Genomic DNA, 16,221 nt, shown 5'->3' with positions numbered 1-16,221 from the left:
AATCAACCCATCAGTCAGTTGACTCTAGTCTTTGATAATCTGACCTACTGTCCCTTTAATCCTAATATTTTACCCTCCCACAGTTCAACCAACAAACACGATACACAATGTTCACGCAATATGTTTTCTTCAACGCTGGAATGATTGTGGAACATAAATTAACTAATATCGATAAACACAGTGGAGAAAGTGAGGGCAAAAATTAGAAGGGCCAGCAAATGCATGTGAAAGGTGAGAGGAAACAATGTCATATTTTCCAAAATTGCTATATGGGAAACACAGGTTGATGAAATATGAAATGAGAAGGGTGGAGAGAGAGGAAGGAGAGACTTACAGAGGGTCAGAGTCTTCAGCAGGGTGCAGGAAGTACCTGTTGGAGACATCAGGGCTGCTCTGGGCAGAGACAGACAGAGAGGCCTCGGTGATGCCAGGGGTCACCTGGAAGCTACGCTTGGTGGCGTTGGAGATGGGCACTGAGGGGCGGGCACTCTTCGGCTGAGCCATGGCTCGGGCTGTTGTGAGAGGAGGGGAGAGGCATCAATCAAAACAGCGGTGGGTTGGTAAGGAGTTGAGAATATTATAAATTGTCTCATTGAAACTGCAGCTGCTTATTTTCATTCCCAGTCAAGTTCTGTCTAAATGTATTATGTTAAGATCAGCTAAATCTGCAAGTCAACGTACATAACAGACTATTGAAAATTCCAAGGGGATTACCTACAAATGTGCAATGAAAAGTTATGGGAATTACAGTAATACATTTTTTTTTAAAGACCATTGACACTTCAGTTTAACCAAATCATTTTCTAGAAGTAAGAAACCATTAATACTGTTCTTCCTCATCTTACATCTTGATCCACCCATTTGTAACTACCCTCCCTGCGCATACAAATACAACATACTGCACAGTACATCACTATACCTCAACTAGGCTTTGGCGGTACACCGTATACTGGGGTATTTTGAAATACCAATGGTTTGATTCTCAATATCATAGAGATAGATAAGATAGATAGATATAGGATTTGGGGCCCCCTGAAGCTTAAGGGGTGCGTGCTACGCCACTGATTAAAAATATAGGTTCACCACTTAAGATGTGCCAAATAAATGATCTCAAGCTCATTGCTCCAGCTATGCGTTTGGTTTGCTAACTTGCTAGCTAGGTAGCTCCCTTGCACGATCAAGCATATTGGTTACAGCAGACACACCCACCCAATCCCCAACTGAACCAGATGCAGAGCAGATGATGCTCACCATCTTTGAACTCCTCAGTCCTGGGTTGGACAAACTCTGGCTTGACTGTCTCAAACCACCAGAAGAACTCCGCAATGAACACCATCACATTGTGCTGTAGGGAGAGAATAGGGACCATGTTAGACAACAGACCTATAGCCTAATGCCCTGGCAGCTAGCTATCCGTGGCTAGCTTAGCCTCGCACAATGACCTTGCCTTTCTCCCATGAGAGATTAGGTACTGTCGCCCTAACAACTAATATTTTGTGGGCTAGCAGAGTACTGTTGTGAGTATGTTATCAAATCCCAGAAGTAGTTTGGTACATGCAACAGCTCATAAATGCTAAGATATGGAATATTTACCTTGAGCACCAGTGGAGAGTAGAGCATATCTTCTATTGTTAGGTAAAAGCTCTTGTTGAGATACTCGTTGGCAAACTCCTTGAGCAGCTGGATGTTATACAGACTGTCAGCTATGGAGGTCACCTCCTTCAGGCATATATCTGATAGGAGACAGACAGGTCAAAAGGTCAGGATGGAGCTGAAAGACCTGCTGCTTAGATATCACATAGAAGGAGCACAGGATTACAGTAAGATAACACCAGTTTGCCGTGGTCTATTTCAATTTTAAATCAGATGAAAGACATTCGTGATTTCTTAGTTCAATCAAGGCCTTCTAACTAGGCCTAACCAGGGAAACAAATTGCATAGGCTTCCTCTTCCCATCAAAGTCATTCAACATATCTAATGATTAGCCTAAGTTTGTTGAGTGGGATGGCGTCCATGTCCTACCGTCAAGCTTCATGAGGTTGGGGCAGTAGTAGTGGACCACGGTGAGGAGCGCGGCTCCATCACACACATCCCTCATCAGGTCCTCCAGTAGGGGGAAGAAGGGCAACTGGCGCCCTGACGTGTGCTCCCTGCGGTACCGTACCTGACCACCAGGGGGAGGGAGAGAGTCAGCCCATCTCTATGGCTTAAGCCCCTCTGAGTTATTATAGTCCTACCATACAGCCTAGGGCTTATTCAGTGGATGGCAATGTTTATAAGGTTGCAGATAGGAATGTAATGACAAAAGGCAGACGGTTCCCTATTGAATAAAACAGAATCATGTCCGGTCTAGACAATGCATTTCTATCGGAATTCATTCAGTGGCACTCCCTGAATAAGCCCCAATCTGTCTGTGTGAGGGTGGAGATGGGTGGAGTGGTCCTTCATAGAGCAGTGACATGGTATCCATGGTTGGTCTGCCACCAACCCTCAAAAACCTCTCTGTGAATGCAGTGTGAATCCCCACAGTCTCTGTGAATCCCCACAGTCAAACCAGGCCACTAGTATACAGAAGAGGGTCACATGAGAATCACTGGCCCACTTCTGTTGGCTAACTGTGTGGTGTAAAAAATAAAAAAACTGAACTAGCCTATTGTATTCATCAATGCTCTAGTCTACTGGCCAGGACTAGCTGAACAGCCTGAACCACATTAACTTAATGATTAATCAAACTAAACTCCAACCATCAACCAAATACAAGGACTACAGAATTAATTTGTGATAAGAGATACTAAATGGATCTCAATCCATAGGCCTCCCAGTCTAATCACAACTTGGCCACAGTAGTAGCAAATAAAATAACCCATCCTGCAATCTGAATATACAAATCTTAAATTATTCCAAGTGTAACTACCATAAAAACAACACACTAATCTTTAATTGGGAAGTAGCTCATTCTACATGGGTAGGCCTCACTAGAGTGACAAGTCAGAGAAAAAGATCAACTAGAAGGTTCCAGATCTCTAGGGAGGCAGGGACATCTACAGTAAGGAGGACTGCTGCAGGTGTACTACCACTGTGGAGAGCTCCAGCTCCTCTGGCTCCAGCATGCAGTGGGCCAGGGAGTGCATGAAATCAGACTGAGTCGCACAGACAGCAGAGTGTACAAAGGAGACCGCGGGCAGAGCAGAGAGACACCGTGAGAGGCCAGGGAGAGACCACATGGGTACAGCAGACAGAGAGAGCATAGGAGGGGTGGGCATGGTAAAGGTTGTGGGCACAGGTGGAAATGGCATCAATATCTCAGCGCATGAGCAAAGGAAAACAAGGGCTGAGCGATGGATACATGGCTCTCGCTCACTCAAGACACTTACACATTTTCTGTTTTTCCACACTCACTCACACACACACACATCTTTCTCTCTTGTCCACACGCCATGACTCCACAGTTTGCAGCAGCTTGAAATGAAAGGCAAAAAACATTGTTCACCCAAAATATACATTGTCACCAAATATCCAAAACCACCAGACTAGACAAGTGTGTGACATTCTCAACTAAAAAATGGAATAACCAAAAACACCAGCCTTCTCCCACTGGCTGGCTGACTCACTGGCTACAAGCAGCACAGAAAGGGCTTGGATGAGCCATGGTGGTGTGGTGCGTGTGCACATAGACACAGAACTATGCGTGCAAAAGGGAGGAGAGGGGGGACTATTAGCAGCCAACTTACAGGTACTAGTTTCCAATACCATTTGGAGGGAGACTATCCAAGTAGCAGGAGAGAGGGGAGGGGGGAGGAGGGAGGAGACAGACAGGAAGAATAGGAGCAGAAAGGTCAAAGGTCAGACAGGATTGGATCTGCTTCTGGGTTAAGGGTTAAGAGAACAGAGGTCAATCAGGGTTCAACCCCAAATGGTAGTAGACAAAGAGCTATGTTGACTTGAACCAGGTCTTTCTTGAAAAATAGATATGGTCGATGAGACTAACCTGCAAAAATACAAATAAATTGGTTTTACAACAGCAATTATTCTTGGAATGTGTCCTGGATGTATAGACTGCAGTATAGAGACGGAAGATGCATCAAGAGCAGCAAGCTCCATGGGAGCCATTTTGGCTCTAGCGCTTCAGTTTCCTTGTCTATCTATGGTAGTGCCATGAGAGCGCTGTGCTGCTCCAGCCTTACCTTCTGGTGATTGGGAGACTCCAGCGGGTGATGCTTGACTTTAAGCTCTCTCTCTGTGATCTCCCTCATCTTCAGGTTCACCTGCAACAAAAGCAACATCCACTCTTAGTTCTTAAAGTGCTATTTTCTGAATGTCTCTTGCTGATAGACAACTAAAATAAGAACCTGTACGTTAAAACACACAGACACCTCCACTCTTGTAATATTGTGTGTGTGGTAAATACATGTTTGTGTATTCCCCACCATACCTTGTTGATCCAGAATACCATGGCGTCCTCCAGGTCAAAGGGCAGCTCCTTGGAGGCGCTGAAGGTGGAGAAGCGTTTAACGCAGGCCACCACCTTCTCTATGCTGATCATCTCCACCGTGTAGGCCATCATCAGGGCATCAACCATCGGCATGTGGGCACTCTGGAGGAGGGAAACGATGGCACAGATTAGATCAGAAAACACACACGCTGTGTAAAGGTAGGTCATCGTAGGGGCATGTGGGAACTCTGGTAGATGGAGTGGGAGCGAGGGATACATAGGTGTAGGTTGGTTCCGAAAACACCATGTTATTGATCAATCATGGGATAGGTCAGTTCAGAAAACAGTAGGGTATTGATCAATCATGGGATAGGTCAGTTCAGAAAACAGTAGGGTATTGATCAATCATGGGTATGTTGGCATTGTGTGGGGGCAGGTTCGAGCCAGAACAACAATCACGTCACGCCAAAATCGGGGCATCGACTTTGGGCACAGGGCACTCAGTGTGTGGAACCACATAGTAACCAAAAACATGTTAAATAAAAATCTATTTTATATTTCAGATTCTTCAAAGTAGCCACCATTTGCCTTGATGACAGCTTTACACACATTTTACATTCAATCAACCAGCTTCACCTGGATTGCTTTTCCAATAGTCTTGAAGGAATTCCCACATATGCTGAGCACTTGTTTTTCCTTCACTCTGCAGTCCAACTCATCCCAAACCATCTCAATTGGATTGAGGTCAGGTGATTGTGGAGGCCAGATCATCTGATGCAGCACTCCATCACTCTCCTTCTTGGTCAAATAGCCCTTACACAGCCCGGGAGGTGTGCTGGGTCATTGTCCTGTTGAAAAACAAATCCCACTAACGCTATCAAATCTTGTTTTGGCTATCACTGCAGAATGCTGTGGTAGCCATGTTGTTTAAGTGTGTCTTGAATTCTAAATGAATCACTGACAGTGACACCAGCAAAACACCCCCACACCATCACACCTCCTACATGCTTCACGGTGGGAAACGCACATGCAGAGTAGGTGAAAGGATGATCTCTGTGTCTCAAAGACACGGCGGTTAGAACCAAAAATCTCAAATTTGGACACATTTCACCGGTCTAATGTCCATTGCACTTCTTATTGGTGTCCTTTAGTAGTACGTGTAATTTAGTAGTTGTAGGTATTCACTATTATTCTACAATGTAAAAAAGAAAATAAAAAAACTCTGGAATGAGTAGGTGTCCAAACTTTTGACTGGTACTGTAAGCATTCAGACCCTTTACTCAGTACTTTGTTGAAGCACCTTTGGCAGAGATTACAGCCTCGAGTCTTCTTGGGTATGATGCTACAAGCTTGGCACACCTGTATTTGGGGAGTTTCTCCCATTCCTCTCTGCAGATCCTCTCAAGCTCTCAAGTTGGATGGGGAGCGTCGCTGCACAGCTATTTTCAAGTCTCTCCAGAGATGTTCAGGCTCTGGCTGAGCCACTCAAGGACATTCAGAGACTTGTACCGAAGTCATGCCTGCGTTACCATGGCTGTGTGCTTGAGGTCATTGTCCTGTTGGAAGGTAAACCATCGCCCCTGTCTGAGGTCCTAAGTGCTCTGGTGTAGGTTATCATCAAGGATCTCTGTACTTTGCTCTGTTCATCTTTCCCTCGATCCTGACTAGTCACCATAGGGACGGTATAGGCCAGGTGATGAGCAGTACCTGGTTTCCTCCAGGCATGACGCTTGTCTTTCAGGCCAAAGAGTTCCATCTTGGTTTCATCAGACCCGAGAATAATGTTTCTCATGGTCAGAGTCCTTTAGGTGCCTTTTGGCAAACTCCAAGCGGGCTGTCATGTGCCTTTTACTGAAGGAGTGGCTTCCGTCTGGCCACTCTACCATAAAAGCCTGATTGGTGGAGTGCTGCAGAGATGGTTGTCCTTCTGGAAAGTTCTCCCCATCTCCACAAAGGAACTCTGTCAGTGACCATCGGGTTCTTGGGCCATTCTCCCCGGATTGCTCAGTTTTGCCGGACGGCCAGCTCTTGGAAGAGTCTTGGTGGTTATTCTAGATTTTTTTTGTCGTTCAGTTTATTATTATTTTGTTTGTTGTGTAGTACATTTGTTTTTATTTTCTTTATTCATTTTTTTTCCTGTGAAGCACATTGTGTTGCATTCCATGTCTGAAATGTGCTCTATAAATAAAATGTGATTTTATTTAACAATATGGAGCGTGGCACTCGGTAATGTTTTGTATTTGCCCCAAACAACACTGTATTCCGAACAAAAAGTGCAGTACTACTTTAGTGCCTTGTTGCAAAAAGAATATATGTTTTGGAATATTTCTGTACAGGTTTCCTTCTTTTCCCTGTCAATCAGTTAAGTATTTTGGAGTAACTACAATGTTATTGATTCATCCTCAGGACCCTGTATATAAACATAAAAAAACATTGAGTCAAATAATAATACTAGCAAAAACAGCATAGCCTAACTGTCATGTGCTAGTGTTAGGAGACAATGAATACGCCAGACACACAAAACCAACAATCCCCTTCCCCAGACCTGTCTGAAAGAAAGGAACCCAGGAGAGTATGGATGAACTACTACTGTTATATTGCCCCAAGCTGACTTTCAAGTCTCCCGTCTCTCTCCCCCTCACACAGACAATGCACTTCCTCCAACCCGTCGGAGTAGACCCAGGAAATGGTGCACTGTTGTTTTATTAGCCCCAGCTGCTAGGCAGCAGGAGTCAAACAGGAGGCAGAGCACTGAGCAGGTATCACTCTCTATCTAATTTGAATTGTCACTTACACATTTGCAGATGCTATCGCTAGGGATGCAGTGGTATGACATTTTGGGCCGATACAGATAGATATTTTCTTTGCCTGCCTGCCTGCCTGCCGCCCCCCCCCCCCAAAAAAGCAGCCTCAAGCATTCTCGTGCAGTTAAATAGTTGAAACACACAAACCAAAAAGTTATTTGTTAGCATTTACACATGTCCCCATTACTAGTAAACATAATCAAAAACCTATCTTTCACTTACTTGCTGTGCTGTTTCATTGTTCTTTTGTTCATTCGCAACCAGGATTTCATCATACATGTCAAGCAGGGAAGATTCAGCTCTGTCTGTCCATGGCCTCTCTTCCTCATTGCGCACTATCACTGTCCGTTTACATCTTGTCCAGCTGTGTCTAACATTTCACGTAAACCCTGTTTCTTGTCTGCATCGAAGTAGCAGGCAAGGTGGCGACACAGTAAAGAGGCTAAGAGAGAATGCCACTGACTGGCTTGTTCTCCCAGCCTCTGGTACAGTACTTTTCCAAGTTAACCCGATGGTCTGTTTGCATTTTTCTTGAGCAGGTGTTTCAATGCCATGACAGAGGATATCGCGTCTGCTGCAGATGCAGTTGAGCTTATTTCTCGAGTCAGTTGTTCAAATGGCAGTAGAAGTGTGTTCATGTTTCAAACATGTTCTCAAATGCCATTGAAATGGCAACAGCGGTAAGAGAACCAGCACATTCTTGAGCATGCAATACAGCTTTCCTCAGTACAAAATCCTTGTCGACCCACTGTACCGTCAGACTCTGCATGCTCATGGGGCTGACATCGCTGGTCCAAATGTCAGTCGTGACGCTCTCAATTAGAGGTCGACCAATTAGAGGTCGCCGATACCGATTATTGGAGGACCAAAAAAAGCCGATACCGATTAAATCAGACAATGTTTTTTTCTTCTTTGTTTTCTTTGTAATAATGACAATTACAACAATACTGAATGAACACTTATTTTAACTTAATATAATACATCAATAAAATACATTTAGCCTCAAATAAATAATGAAACATGCTCAATTTGGTTTAAATAACGCAAAAACAAAGTGTTGGAGAAGAAAGTAAAAGTGCAATATGTGCAATGTAAAAAAGCTAACGTTTCAGTTCCTTGCTCAGAACATGAGAACATATGATAGCTGGTGGTTCCTTTTAACATGAGTCATCAATACTCCCAGGCAAGATGTTTCAAGTTGTAGTTATTACAGGAATTATAGGACTATTTCTCTCTATACCGTTTGTATTTCATTAACCTTAGACTATTGGATGTTCTTACAGGCACTTTAGTATTGCCAGTGTAACGGTATAGCTTCCGTCCCTCTCCTCGCCCCTACCTGGGCTCGAACCAGGAACACATTGACAACAGCCACCCTCGAAGCATCGTTACCCATCGCTCCAGAAAAGCCACGGCCCTTGCAGAGCAAGGGGAACAACTACTTCAAGGTCTCAGAGTGAGTGACGTCACCGATTGAAACGCTATTAGCGAGCACGCCGCTAACTATCTAGCCATTTCACATCGGTTACACCAGCCCAATCTCGGGAATTGATAGGCTTGAAGTCATAAACAGCTCAATGCTTGATGCACAAGGGAAGAGCTGCTGGCAAACGCACAAAAGTGCTGTTTGAATGAATGCTTACGAGCCTGCTGCTGCCTCCACCGCTCAGTCAGACTGCTCTATCAAATCATAGACTTAATTATAACATAACACACAGAAATACAATCCTTAGGTCATTAATATGGCCAAATCCGGAAACTATCATTTCGAAAACAAAACGTTTATTCTTTCAGTGAAATACGGAACCGTTCCGAATTTTATCTAACGGATGGCATCCATAAGTCTAAATATTCCTGTTACATTGCACAGCCTTCAATGTTATGTCATAATTATGTAAAATTCTGGCAAATTAGTTCGCAATGAGCCAGGCTGCCCAAACTGTTGCAAATTCCCTGACTCTGCGTGCAATGAACGCAAGAGAAGTGACACCATTTCCCTAGTTTAATATTGCCTGCTAACACAAATTTATTTTAACTAAATATGCAGGTTTAAATATATATACTTCTATGTATTGATTTTAAGAAAGGCATTGATGTTTATGGTTAGGTACATTTGTGCAACGATTGTGCTTTTGTTAAATCATCCCCCGTTTGGCAAAGTTGTGAAGTTCTTTGTCTTTGTTCTTTGTTAGGAAGAAATAGTCTTCACACAGTTCGCAACGAGCCAGGTGGCCCAAACTGCTGCATATACCCTGACTCTGTTGCACAGAACGCAAGTGACACAATTTCCCTAGTTAAAAGAAATTCATGTTAGCAGGCAATATAAACTAAACATGCAGGTTTAAAAATATATACTTGTGTATTGATTTTAACGAAGGCGTTGATGTTTATGGTTAGGTACACATTGGTGCAACGACAGTGCTTTTTTCGCGAATGTGCTTGTTAAATCACCCGTTTGGGGAAGTAGGCTGTGATTCAATGATAAATTAATAGCCACTGCATCGATTATATGCAACACAGGACAAGCTGGATAAACATGTAATATCATCAACCATGTGTATTTAACTAGTGTTTATGTTAATTAAGATTGATTGTTTTTTATAAGATACGTTTAATGCTAGCTAGAACCTTACCTTGGCTCCTTGCTACACTCGCATAACAGGTCAGCCTGCCACGCAGTCTCCTCGTGGAGTGCAATGTAATCGGCCATGATCGGTGTCCAAAAATGCAGATTACCGATTGTTATGAAAACTTGAAATCGGCCCTAATTAAATTGGCCATTCCGATTAATTGGTCGACCTCTACTCTCAATGGTAAATCTGTAGAAGCGAGGGTCTGTGGGGCCAAGCTAAATTTCTTCAGCCTCCTCACACACGAGAGCCCAGGGGCTGCACATGAGGAGTCGCGGAAGAACACTGGTGTTGCCATGGAAACACCTCCTTGCCAACTCAGCCACCAGGGGGTTCTCAACCCTTACACAGACCTGCCTAGTCTATCAAAGACCAGCAGTTCTCTCTGGTCAGAAGGATTTCAGACTTTCATAAGCATGTGTGTCTGGTTGCTTACATAGCACCTTGGTTGAATTATCAACCTAGACTTAGAGACACACACTTGACTAGTCACTCACCAGAACGAAGCTGCCTCAGCTACAACGTGTGTCTGTCTCCGTGACAATGACCGGATAGAATGTTTAAACGCTGCCAAACACCGGTGTTGGTACTCTAAGTGCTTTCAGAGAAACATATTATTGGATCTCTTATGAAATACTGGTGTAAATGTATTCAATTCAACATAACATGCATGGAGGGAGTGGTGTTCATTCCACAAAGCTAGTTGGAGATGTTGCTATGGGTCAGTAGTCCAAATCTGTGTTTCCTGACCTGATAGACATCTACAGGGTGACTCGTGTCAAAACATACACCTTCCTGTGCCATCTCAGGAATTAAATCGAGACCTCAGAGAAGTACAAGCCCAATAAAAAAAATACCAGTCACAGATTTTAAAAGTCATAAAGGAGAAGCTTTGTGCTTCATGAGAGCTAGGCTACATGAGCTAATGGAGACAGAATAGAGCGCTGAAATGTTCAATCAATCATTATGCAACTGCTGCACCAGACTTTCCATATTGACTAGTCAACATGGAAAATGGTCCTGTTAGGGACAAGGGTACACTACAGTAGAGTGGAAAAGGTAGTGCAGGACAGATGGAACCCCACTGGGTCATTTAGCTCATATTAGGCCTAACTCAACACTGCTCTCTCCTCTCACCATGGAGAGGCCTGTTAGCCTTTCTCCATCCAGCTGTGAGAAAATTATTATCAAACGAGATCAACTGAATCAGTGTTCACCTAAAGAATCAGAATGGGCCAAAAGCTTTGTTGTGAATGCACAAGGAATAGGCAATGACTTTATATGGACATGAACCCGGGAAAAATTTGAATCACCAAGGTAGCTAAAGATAAGGAAGCAGCCAAATTGTATGGAACTAATTAAATAGGTTAAACAAATGAAGAACATGTAAATTACTCTAAACCGGAATGTTATGATGAGAAAGTTACTGTCAACAACAAAAGACTAGAGGTCAAAGGCTGTTTGCCAAGATCTAGTAGATGAGGTATTCCAGTGTTAGAGGGTTAGGGCTGTAGAGAGATGCCATCGTTTGATAGAGAGAAGAGAACAATGGCTACTTTCATTGGATAAATCACAAGAGATAAGAGAAGGCCTACAGCAGGAAGGGATACTGATACAGGCAATACTGGCCCCTGTAACATTTCCAAACTCCTTTCCCTCTCCCTCACATTGCCTTGGCCAGCTTGACGTCTATATAAAAAGGCCATTGTACCTACACAAAGATTTACCAAACAGAAGTCGGAGGTTGTTGACTTCGCTCATCCTTGGCCATGTTAAAAATGCAACACTGCACCAGCAGAAAGGCAGTGTGTGCTTTTCTGACTTGATTTATATCCGTTTTTGCACAGGGGCTAATTCATTTGAACAACTTCTCTCGCCCACAAATCATGAACAGCCTCTGGCAAAGACTCCCACAAACAACATGGATCGCCTACCAAATCAGTCCCAACGCCCCAAACAGGGAGCTCCTAGTCTGTGATGAAGAGGCCATTGGGTGCATCTCAATCGCTTCTTGTCCATAATCTGTACTCATGTGAGGCATCCACCATATTGCTTTTCTCTCTCCAATGTTTTCAGTGCAGATTAAGGAGAGGAGACAATGAGAAATACTTGAACCACTTAAAGGTCGACATTGGCCAAAAATGCAAAAATAACAGCTTTAAACTGTATAACTGACAAACGTACCATTATACCATGAAACGTAATTATATTGTTTTAAAAAATGGATGCATAAGATGTTTTTGCTACAGAAGTGCAATTTCTTACCGATCAAAACAGATCCCGTCCAAAAACAAATCCTGAGAAATGACATCAACACATGCTGGAACAGTTATTGTGCACTACTACGTCAGTCGCGGTGCACATGACTAGAATGACACGTCGATGAACCAAAGGCAAACCCCCTTTCTGTTTGAAAATTCCAAAAGGAGGCAGAGTTGGACTGTTCTTCATGCCCAAAGTCGACCTTTAAGACTATTGAGATGCTGCCATTACCTTCTGAACAGTAGGCCTATTTCACCCTTCCTACACACACTACCACTCACCATTTTGATGGGCACACAGGCGAGGTCGGCCTCTGTGACTGGCGTGTCATCACTCTCCATGACATAGATCCCTTTACGGCTCAGGGCCTGGATAACTGACAGGTGTGACTGCAGCGAGGCGGCCTGGTCCGTCTTTAGGATGAGGGCACACACACGGCAGTAGAGCTCACAGGACAGCAGCAGGTGGAGGACGGGGGGCTTGATGTGCTCTTGCTCATACTGGTCTGTGTAGAATGGGTCCCGCAGGTCCTCTGGGATGTGGTCTGGAGGGGAAGAGGCATGGTTAGTTATGTTGTAAAAGACTGGTTGGGTTCCAATTCTTCCATCTATTTGTATGGCAACCTGCATGAAAATATTTGGTTGCTATTGGTTTCAATGGAATATTTTGGTGGGCGCAGCCCTTTGCCTACTTCAGGAATAATCTAGGGGAAACACTGCTGTGATGACTAAGATGCATAGGGCTATATACACAAGAGTCTAATGTTTCATGGATAGCCAAATGTGAAATTAATTTTTTACTTTGAAAACTCCACAAGTTGTCTCTGTAGTTAAGCAACTGAGGGAATATCAAACCTTTCAACAATGAAAGGGAACGTGACAACTGCAACTGCTCACTGTGTAAAAATACACTGCTCAAAAAAATAAAGGGAACACTAAAATAACACATCCTAGATCTGAATGAATGAAATATTCTAATTAAATACATTTATTTTACATAGTTGAATGTGCTGACAACAAAATCACACAAAAATGATCAATGGAAATAAAATGTATCAAACCATGGAGGTCTGGATTTGGAGTCACACTCAAAATTAAAGTGGAAAACCACACTACAGGCTGATCCAACTTTGATGTAATGTCCTTAAAACAAGTCAAAATGAGGCTCAGTAGTGTGTGTGGCCTCCACGTGCCTGTATGACCTCCCTACAACGCCAGGGCATGCTCCTGATGAGGTGGCGGATGGTCTCCTGAGGGATCTCTTCCCAGACCTGGACTAAAGCATCCACCAACTCCTGGACAGTCTGTGGTGCAACGTGGCATTGGTGGATGGAGCGAGACATGATGTGCCAGATGTGCTCAATTGGATTCAGGTCTGGGGAACAGTCCATAGCATCAATGCCTTCCTCTTGCAGAAACTGCTGACACACTCCAGCCACATGAGGTCTAGCATTGTCTTGCATTAGGAGGAACCCAGGGCCAACCGCACCAGCATATGGTCTCACAAGGGGTCTGAGGATCTCATCTCCTTACCTAATGGCAGTCAGGCTACCTCTGGCGAGCACATGGAGGGCTGTGCAGCCCCCCAAAGAAATGCCACCACACACCACGACTGACCCACCGCCAAACCGGTCATGCTGGAGAATGTTGCAGGCAGCAGAACGTTCTCCATGGCGTCTCCAGACCCCCACCTGTGGACGTCGGGCCCTCATAACACCCTCATGGAGTCGGTTTCTGACCGTTTGAGCAGACACGCACATGTGGCCTGCTGGAGGTTATTTTGCAGGGCTCTGGCAGTGCTCCTCCTGCTCCTCCTTGCACAAAGGCGGCGGTAGCGGTCCTGCTGCTGGGTTGTTGCCCTCCTACGGCCTCCTCCACGTCTACTGATGTACTGGCATGTCTCCTGGTAGCACCTCCATGCTCTGGACACTACGCTGACGACACAGCAAACCTTCTTGCCACAGCTCGCATTGATGCTCCATCCTGGATGAGCTGCACTACCTGAGCCACTTGTGTGGGTTGTAGACTCTGTCTCAAGCTACCACTCGAGTGAAAGCACCGCCTGCATTCAAAAGTGACCAAAACATCAGCCAGGAAGCATAGGAACTGAGAAGTGGTCTGTGGTCACCACCTGCAGAAGCACTCCTTTATTGGGGGTGTCTTGCTAATTGCCTATAATTTTCACCTGTTGTCTATTCCATTTGCACAACAGCATGTGAAATGTTTTGTCAATCAGTGTTGCTTCCTAAGTGGACAGTTTGATTTCACAGAAGTGTGATTGACTTAGAGTTACATTGTGTTGTTTAAGTGTTCCCTTTATTTTTTTGAGCAGTGTACTTTGGTGTATGTGGCCACCCCTTAATTTGTGGATTTGGTTATTTCAGCCACATCCATTGCTGACAGGTGTATAACAATCGAGCACACAGCCATGCAATCTCCATAGACAAACATTGGCAGTAGAATGGCCTTACTGAGGAGCTCCAGTGACTTTCAAAATGGCACCGTCATAGGCTGACACCTTTCCAACAAGACAGTTCGTCAAATTTCTACCCTGCTAGAGCTGCAACGGTAAAACTGTAAGTGCTGTTATTGTGACGCGGAAACTTCTAGGAGCAACAACAGATCAGCCACAAAGTGGAAAGCCACACAAGCTCACAGAACGGAACAGCCGAGTGCTGAAGCGCGTAAAAAAATATTCTGTCCTCAGTTGCAACACTCAGTGCCGAGTTCCAAGCTGCCTCTGGAAGCAACGTCAGCACAGGAACTGTTCATCGGAGGCTTCATGAAATGGGTTTACATGGCCGAGCAGTTGCATATAAGCCTAGGATCACCACGCGCATTGCAAAGCATCAGCTGCAGTGGTGTAAAGCTCACTGCAATTGGACTCTGGAGCAGTGGAAACGCGTTCTCTGGAGTGATGAATCACGCTTCCCAATCTGGCAGTCTAACGGAAGAATCTGGGTTTGGGATGCCAGGAGAATGCTACCTGCCCGAATGCATAGTGCCACCTGTAAAGTTTGGTGGAAGAGGAATAATGATCCGGACTAGGCCCCTTAGCTCCAGTTAAAGGAAATCTTAATGCTACAATATACAATGACATTCTAGGTGTTTCCAACTTTGTGGCAACAGTTTGGGAGAGGCCCTTTCCCGTTTCCTCATGACAATGCCCCCCCCCGGGCACAAAGCAAGGTCCATACAAAAATGGTTTGTCGAGATCGGTGTGGAGAACTTGACTGGCCTGCATAGAGCCCTGACCTCAACCCCATTCAGATGAATTGGAACGCCAACTGCGGACAAGGCCTAATCGCCCAACATCAGTGCCCGACCTCACTAATGCTTGTGGCTGAATGGAAGCAAGTCCCTGTAGCATTGTTCCAACATCTAGTTGAAAGCCTTCCCAAAAGAGTGGAGGCTGTTATAGCAACAAAGGGCCGACCAACTCCATATTAACACCCATGATTTTGGAATGATATGTTCGACAAGCGGGCGTCCACATACCTTTAGCCATTTAGCGGATTTGTTCTGCAAGGAGGGCTCAGTTTACTCAGTGTAAATATAGTCACGGCTTGGGACCTATATTTCCACTCAGGAGTTCCACTCAGAAACAGATGGGCTACAGTAACACTAATGAGAGCAGAGCTGGGTTCTCCGGTTGTTCTAGTCTGCAACAAAGCCTTTCTAGTTTCCACCACAGAGGAGGAAAACAAACACTGATCTAGGAGTTATCCTAGTCTACTTTGCATTTGCAATGACTTAAAAACCCACCATATTAGGCTAAATGACTCCAGTGTTGAAGGATAGGAATCCAATCATGATAATTGATGTCTGTTGATGTCATACTCTGGTCATCTAATAGGAAACATGTGCATACAATCCATGTCTTTGAGCTTAAAGCAGTAAAGCGTAGGCATAAAACAGAAAATGCAAGCCCATGCACTCTCTCAGAAAGGTGTGATGTTCTTCAAGGCAAAAATAACCCTGATGAACTCCATTATTCAGACAGCTCGCGCTCAGTTGTGGCTGTGAGGCTGAGCTAACAGAACTCCATCTATATCTAAACTCCTACATCTGCGTGTTATGACACCCTCCCAGCT

General features: G+C 44.4%; 1 protein-coding gene across 3 annotated transcripts in view; it reads right to left on the bottom strand.

Moving 5' to 3' along the window:
• The window catches only part of camsap1b (calmodulin regulated spectrin-associated protein 1b), a 42,597-nt gene that overhangs the window by 16,382 nt on the left and 9,994 nt on the right, over nt 1-16,221 (bottom strand). The window contains exons 3-10 of one of the 3 annotated variants that reach the window (XM_036980149.1): nt 12,410-12,672; nt 4,433-4,594; nt 4,185-4,265; nt 3,732-3,764; nt 2,023-2,164; nt 1,594-1,733; nt 1,252-1,345; nt 371-512 (exon numbers count right to left, since the gene is read on the bottom strand). In XM_036980149.1, coding sequence (XP_036836044.1) covers nt 371-512; nt 1,252-1,345; nt 1,594-1,733; nt 2,023-2,164; nt 3,732-3,764; nt 4,185-4,265; nt 4,433-4,594; nt 12,410-12,672 — 1,057 coding nt within the window. Of the gene's footprint in view, nt 1-334; nt 513-1,251; nt 1,346-1,593; nt 1,734-2,022; nt 2,165-3,731; nt 3,765-4,184; nt 4,266-4,432; nt 4,595-12,409; nt 12,673-16,221 lie in introns of all 3 variants that reach the window. The other 2 variants (XM_036980147.1, XM_036980148.1) reach the window with 2 other exon arrangements.

Source organism: Oncorhynchus mykiss, chromosome 6 (assembly GCF_013265735.2).
Source record: "Oncorhynchus mykiss isolate Arlee chromosome 6, USDA_OmykA_1.1, whole genome shotgun sequence".
NCBI lineage: Eukaryota > Metazoa > Chordata > Actinopteri > Salmoniformes > Salmonidae > Oncorhynchus > Oncorhynchus mykiss.
Note: the sequence above shows the minus strand (reverse complement) of the source record. Positions and strands in the feature narration are given on the sequence as shown.